This window comes from Gobius niger, assembly GCF_951799975.1.
Source record: "Gobius niger genome assembly, chromosome: 5".
Taxonomy (NCBI): domain Eukaryota; kingdom Metazoa; phylum Chordata; class Actinopteri; order Gobiiformes; family Gobiidae; genus Gobius; species Gobius niger.
The window spans coordinates 6163939-6171265 of record NC_136856.1 but is presented as its reverse complement, the minus strand read 5'-3'; the positions used below and the strand labels follow the sequence as shown (position 1 = coordinate 6171265).

At 45.6% G+C, this 7327-nt stretch overlaps 1 protein-coding gene across 1 annotated transcript; it reads right to left on the bottom strand.

The window, feature by feature from the left end:
• Window positions 1-2695: 2695 nt before the first annotated feature.
• On the bottom strand, window positions 2696-6278 carry LOC306963406 (E3 ubiquitin-protein ligase TRIM35-like). The gene is made up of 3 exons (XM_079556970.1): window positions 6000-6278; window positions 5286-5660; window positions 2696-3467 (listed from the first exon to the last, which is right to left on the bottom strand). Exons 1-3 carry the CDS (start codon window positions 6264-6266, stop codon window positions 2757-2759), a joined length of 1353 nt encoding a protein of 450 aa, XP_079413096.1. The 5' UTR covers window positions 6267-6278; the 3' UTR covers window positions 2696-2756.
• Window positions 6279-7327: the final 1049 nt, after the last annotated feature.

Sequence of the window (7327 nt, the reverse complement as noted above, 5' to 3'; positions counted from 1 at the left end):
TGTGCGCGTTAGGCCCGCCCCTTCAAACTGCTCCAATTGCTCCGTGACCAGACTAACTCCCTGCATGGAATGGACAGGGAAGTGTATGGCAGAGCCAGGCAATAGAAACACAGAACAGAGCTGTAATACGACAGGTTCTCTTACCACAGGGGCCGCATACTGAAGCGTACACAGGGTGAAGGGCCATAGATCGGTGGTTAGTGCCGCAAAACCTTTGACTAGCAGAGGTTTAAATTGTGCCCCACACCTTTATTTCTGCTCAAAACCTTCATGCCAGCTCTGTCTCACAGTAAAAGGCTAGCTGTTAGGTTAGAATTGTGTGGAATTATTACATTTCAAATAAAAAGGACTATCTCTGATGATGTGTCCCGATTCAGCAAAAAGGCAGAGGGCCACCAAAAATTGGCATTTGGCCCCCGGGCCGCACTTTGGACACCCCTGTCTTACCATGACCCGTTCTAATATTTCTGTATTTGTGACTTATTTTGAAGGATAATATCTGTGGTAAGTCATAGTCCTAGTTTTACTACGGTGAAGTAGAAATGTAACGTAGAACACTTGGGAGGCAAAGTTATTTTTATTTACATTTGTAAATGAGTGACTTTAGAGAATCATTCATTTCTCACTGTTGTAACATGGTTAAGGTGAACTTTATTGATGTAGGGCAGGGATCTCCAACCAGGAACTCACCAGGCCTTTAGCTCGCTAAAGACTTTCTACATCTCTACACGCTTGATAACTCAAATTTTAGATGCATTTTCTGTTTGTTTACAGATTGTGTTCAGCGTGTTCAGAACAGTTAGTTCAATATTGTAAAGTATAAGGACTAAACTCTAGTCACTTTCTTTGAAATACCATCTTCTTCTGGGTGAACTCCACCTAAGTTTTACACAGGTGTTTTTGAAGCACAGGTAGCTCTCCGATGTTCATGTTGTGTAAAAGTGGCTCACCAGGTAAAAAAGGTTGGAGACCCGTGACGTTCTCTGCATTTGACCCATCCTTCGATGCCGCTGAGGCGACCACAGTGCAATGACCGGGGACTCGTCTCCAGATGTGGAGCCGGGAAAATTGGTTGCGTTTACGTTGTAAAACAGGGGTCACCGACCTTTTCAAAGCCGAGGGCGACGGCGACTTCAAGAGAATTCAATTGTTCAAAGGCTTCCAGTTAAAAATAATATCCCAAAGACTTCCAGTTAAACTGTTTAATTAAAGACTATTAAACATACTATATGACAAATAGATGCTTTTAAACAAATACTGAGTCTCAAAACACAAATATCTGTATATTTAACATTTGGTAAATGGTAAATGATTTCCACTTGTACAGCGCTTTTCTACTGTAGATGAAGCCAGCATAACTCGCTGGCCCTTAGCATGTCCAGAATGTGCAGTTAACCTCTTAACCCCTGCCTGAACTGGCATTATCTCCAGTTCAGCATTACCCAAATCTAAAAGCTTCTTTAAAAAAGCATCAAAATAGCGACAAAAACGCAATAAAAACGCAATAAAACTCAATATAAAGTGACGACAAAAGCGATAAAAGGGTGACAAAAGAGCAGCGAAAATGTGATGAAAACGCAACAAAAACAAAAGAGCGACAAAAACGTGACAAAAAGCGACTAATGTGAAGAAAACTCAACAAGAAAATGACAAATAAGTGACAATTAAAAAAACTCAAAAAATATCCGTTTAGATCAGTTTTGTAGCTTTCAATTGAGGCGTTGCGCTGGCATATATAGCTTTTATATTTGGGTAGAGCGGAACTGGAGAAAATGTGCGAATGTGTGAATTTGAGATTTAAACAGGTTAGGTTCCCATCCAAATCCATTTTTTTATTTCTCACTGCAGAAATAGCATTGTCTGTCGAGCTGGTCATTAGGAGCATGTTTTGTACTGATGGCAACAGTATAGTCCAAAATGTTACGCAGTGTCCCTTTAACCAAAACAAAAAACAAAAAACGAAATTACCAAAAAGTTACTAAACAAATTTGTGGCATAAACTAATAATCATCACCAAATATAAGAAATTATGGCCAAAAAAAATAAGCTATTGACCAAACAAAAATAGAATTTAGGCTCCTACATCTACCTTCATTAGGCCAAAAGCGCTTTACAGCAACGAACCAGTCACCCATTCACTCTCTCATTCATACAATGTGAACACTTACATTTATCCGAAAGGGGACAAAACTTATATATATACAGAGAAAAAGACCATTACTTTGTGAAAGGTTGTCTTTGCTTCCCCATATAATCATTTCTACCATTTCATCAATGAACTTTTAACTATTACGCCAGTGGCACATACGGAAACGCTGAGCTGCCAGTGTGACTGAATGAGAAAGCGCAGTCAAAAATGGTTCAAACGTAATATATTCGTTCTAACGTGTTGCCAAAGTCGTTTGAGTGTAGGCAAAATGCTAATAACATGACTTTTCCTCATAATGCCACAGGGTATGTGGGCATGCGCACCCAACAATACACGCTGCTTATGACAACATGCTAGGAAAAGGCTCACCTATGTGGAAAGTAAAGCAAGTGTAACATATTTATTAATTGATATTGTTATTTATTTACTTACAAATACTTACAATTTTTTGAACAACTTTGGCAACATGTTAAAACGACACTGGCAACCCGTTAAATAAATTCTCATCTACGTTCTAACGACTTGGTATTACGGTGTGTTTGTTTCAGTCACACTGGCAGCAGTGAGTTGCCGTAGCACAGTTGTGACGCCACATGAACATAACCTATTAAAGTGTATTAGTTCTCGCTGACACCTGCACATCCTGTGGGAGGAGCCGTAGACAGCCGTGGTCTCCAATGAAAAAGTATGGGAACAGAGCGCCCCCTGTGGGAGGCAGAGTGAAGGAGTGAAGCGGTGAGGTGGTGTCTGGAGCGAAGAAGGACAGGTCTCTGCGGTCCAAGTCTAGAACCACCCGGACCGTGTGCAGCCCCTGGGCCAGCAGCAGGACAGCGGGACGCCCGGTGAGAGTACCCGCCTCGAGGCCATCCGGGGACAAACTGACCCTCCATAGCTCGGACAGGACCCCGGGCAGGGGCTCACACCTGGAGGCCACGCCCACCGCCCAGTACCCACTCCCAGACACGTCCACGTCCCAGCTGTGGACCCCCACGCTCAGCCCCTCCGCCCCCAGCACCGCCCAGTACGAGCCGCTCAGCCTCTCAGCGTTCAGGGGCAGCCGTGGCGGACCTGGCTGACTCACGGAGCGCAGGTCCGCGGACAGGCTCAGGTCTGTGGCGACCGTGTTCGGGTCCAGCACCACGGGGCAGTAGCGCACCTCTGGCCTCAAGCTGCACCAGATGTGGAAGTCCAGGTTCCCCAGATGCTTGGCCTGGTCCAGAAGAGCCCCAAAGCCCATTTGCAGCTCCTCCTCCTCCAGGGGGCGCTGTGTGAGCTCAACCAGAGACGTGTATCTGCACAGGGTCGAGTGCTTCGGAGGCTGAGGAGAAACACAATGGCTGATTACTACAACAGAGCGGCAAGTGCAGGACAAGAGAGCGGCGAGTGTGGAGGGAGAACAGTGTTGAGGAGAGCGCTGTGAGTGTGGAGGGAGAGCAGTGTGGATGAGAGAGTGGCGAGTGTGGAGGGAGAGCAGTGTGGATATGAGAATGGGGAGTGTGGACATGATAACGGGGAGTGTGGATGGAGAGCAGTGTGGACGAGAGAGCGGCGAGTGTGGAGGGAGAGCAGTGTGGACATGAGAACGGGGAGTGTGGAGGGAGACCAGTGTGGACGAGAGAGCGCCGAGTGTGGAGGGAGAGCAGTGTGGATATGAGAACGGGGAGTGTGGAGGGAGACCAGTGTGGACGAGAGAGCACCGAGTGTGGAGGGAGAGCAGTGTGGATACGAGAACGGGGAGTGTGGACATGAGAATGGGGAGAGTGGATGGAGACCAGTGTGGACGAGAGAGCGCCGAGTGTGGAGGGAGAGCAGTGTGGACTTGAGAGCGGTGAGTGTTAAGGGAGAACAGTATGGATACGAGAACGGGGAGTGTGGACATGAGAATGGGGCGTGTGGAGGGAGAGCAGTGTGGACATGTCTCTGATGGGTTTGTTTTTGATTTTTCAGCCTAATAATGGCATGTTTCATTCATCGAGTTGATACATACTTGTCTGGTCTGTGTGCGTGCCCGTGGAAGAGCGTGGTCGCTTCTTACTTCTCCCTGTTTGGAGCTATAGGAATGTACTGGGAGAGGCCAAATGCTAAAAACATCTTTGGTCTTTGTGCGTGACTGTGGGCACGCACAAAGACCAGACAGGTATTTATTTCTTTATTTGAGCATACATTTCGCTCAAAAGGAGTGGGCCGAAGCAAGATGCTTGAGCGTCTACCCCCAGTATGTATGAACTCGTCTAAGCTCAGGTAAGAACATATCTCAGTATGTAAAAACAGTGAACTATTCCTTTAAATCTCATATTTAGAATTAACAGCAATAGTATCCAACATGCAAATATCACAATTAGAATGAATTCTGGACGTCTCATCTGTAACTTATAAATGAGACAATGAGGGAAGAGTAGACACCAGGCCATGGAACAGCTGAGCAGCAAATTGTCCCATTACTTTTGGTTCCTTAAAAGGTGGGAGGCTCACGCAAAAACGGTTGTAATTCCTACTCCGTTTATATATACAATACAATATTTATGGACCTGAGTGTGTTTACATGCTATATACACAACTTTATTCAGACAATTAAGACTGTACTCACAAATACATTTACACAACAATAATTTTGACACAGTTGCATGGCAAAGGAACCCCTCATGGTGTGCATTTATCTGTACAGTCTTAATTGTCTGAATAAAGTTGTGTATATAGCATGTAAACACAGACACAAACACAAACACAAATGATGGTCTGCTTTATAATGTGGAACGTCCTTTTTCAGTAGTTTTTCCCTTAACTGGGCTTAACCTGACAACTACTCTTCACATTTTTTTTAACCTTTATGACACTGAAATACATTGAATTGCATAATAATTTGGAGAAATAGTTTGTAGTTTGTCCTGCCAAGATCTAAGTAAGGTAAAGAAGAGGAGAAGTAAGAGGAAGCAGTTTTAGCGCACACTGTAGTTCAGGCTGTTTGCAGCACACGCCTCCACTGTCCTCGTTTTTCTCTAAGCGACGCCCCCACTAGCGCACCGAACAGAAAACAGGCTTGGTTTTCTTCGCCCCACACACAAGACCCTCTGCACTGGGCCACACAAAATGAAGTGTGGAAGCTGCCGTGAGTTTGTGGCGTTTCAAACAGCCTCACCTGGTTCTTGGGGACGTCCTGGAGTCTCTTGGTGGCGTCGCTGATGGCTTTATTTACAGCTGCTCTCTGTTCTCTCACGGCCTCCTTCGTCTCCTTCAGGCTGCTCCCCTTCTGCCGCGCCTCTTCCCTCACCGCACTGAGGCGAGTGTCCTCCTGCTGCTGAAGGAACCGCCGCAGCCGCTTGAACTCTTCCCGGATCAGTTCCTCAGTGGTGTTGACCTGTGTCGTGAGGAACCCGTCTGCGGCCTCGCACTGCGCCTCCGTCTGAGCGAGACCCTTCAGCCGGCCCTGCAGCAGGAGCAGGTTTTTGGTCACATGTTTCTTCTGCCGCTCGATGTCTTCTGCGATGGAGCAGAGGCGCTGGTCCACGTGGGACTGGGTGACAAAAAAGAATATCTCAGTATTTTAGGGGACTTTCCCAATAACAATTAAGGAGCGATATTTTTGCAAAACATCAGAAATAGATAAAGATGTGCTGTCAAACAAATAAATCCACCCAATTTTCCCCCAATTTTTTCCCCCACAAAATATTTCCCTATCTTACCCCCAATGTTATCCCTATTTCATCCCTATTTCTTCCCAGTGTCTCATTTTTTTTTTTCAAATTTTCCCCCCACCACATTTCTTGACATTGGAGAGAACCTCGATATTGTAAATTCTCATATCTTTCAAACAGCACATTTGATATGATCTTTTAGACGATATATCGGCCACCTCTGAGTCCGCACGTGCTCCGGAGTCTCCACACGCCGAAGCCTGCAGGAACGCCTCGCACACGTTCCTCAGGGCCAGGTTCGGAGGGGGATCCCTGGAGATCCTCTTCCTGCAGAGCGGACACTCCCTCCGCTCGGGCGCCTTGTCTTCCCAGCAGCTATGCAGACACGCTGCACAGAAGGAGTGCGAGCAGCCGAGCACCAGCGGGTCGATGTAGATGCTCAGGCAGATGGGGCACGTCAGGTTCTCCTCCAGCCGAGTAGCCATTTTGTGACACAGTCTCAGCAAAGGTCTGTGGAAGGCACAAGATGATGGATAGATAGAGATAGATAGTCTAAAAACAACAATATCATGGAAAAGTTTATTTATTTCCATAATTCCATTCAAAACGTTAAACTTTCATAGATTATAGATTCAGAGCCCACAACTTAAATGATTTAAAGTATTTAGTTGTGTATTTGTCCATAATTTGGGCTTCCAACTCACAAAACCCACGAAAATAGGATTTCCAAAAAATAGAAAACTGTGAAGAAATCACCATTTACCTCTCAGTTTTTGCAGGAAAAAAAAAAGAAATAAAACTTTGTAGGGAATCCCTTTGCCTTAATCACTGCCTCGATGCGCCGTGGCATTGAGGCATCAGCCTGCGGCATTGAGGCATCAGCCTTTGACATTGTCAGGGAGTTATGGAAGCCCAGATTTCCTTGATGCTTGCTGTCAGCTCTTCTTTGATATTGGGTCTGGTGTCTCTCATTTTCCTCTTGATAATACCCCATAGATTCTCAATGGGCGTTAGGTCCAGCGAGTTGGCTGGCCAATCAAGCCCTGTGATGGCATGGACATCAAACCAGGTTTTGGTGCTTCTGGCGGTATGGGCAGGGGCCAGGTCCTGCTGGAAGATGAAATCTGCATCTCCATACAGATCCTCAGCAGAAAGAATTATGAAGTCCTTTAAAACATTTTGGTAGGCTGATGCGGTGATTTACCTTACATTTAAAGAGGGGGTATTATGCTTTTTTCAGCCACATAGCACCAGTCTATAGCACACTACAATGATGACGAAACCTTCTGTTGGTCTGTCAATGCAGTAAATTAGAATAACTGCCTTGTATAAAATTGCTCTTTCAAAATGGCGGTAGCAAATGACTTGAAATAGGCCCTGTCTCTTTAAGAACCTCTGACCCTTTCCGACACGCCCCCTCCACACGCTGTCTGTGGCATCACAACAACACTGCGCTCGTTGTCTCAACAGTATTGAAACTACGATCGGTGCATTTTAATTTTTATTGTTGGAAAGGAGCTACTGTTTATCACTTTGTGAACAATGG

Coding starts and splice junctions, on each gene's coding strand:
- LOC306963406 (XM_079556970.1), bottom strand. CDS start 6,266: ATGGCTACTCGGCTGGAGGAGAACCTGACGTGCCCCATCTGCCTGAGC. Junction 5,661..5,999: donor GAGCACGTGCGGACTCAGAG/GTGGCCGATATA, acceptor TTTGTCACCCAG/TCCCACGTGGACCAGCGCCT. Junction 3,468..5,285: donor AGGACGTCCCCAAGAACCAG/GTGAGGCTGTTT, acceptor GTTTCTCCTCAG/CCTCCGAAGCACTCGACCCT.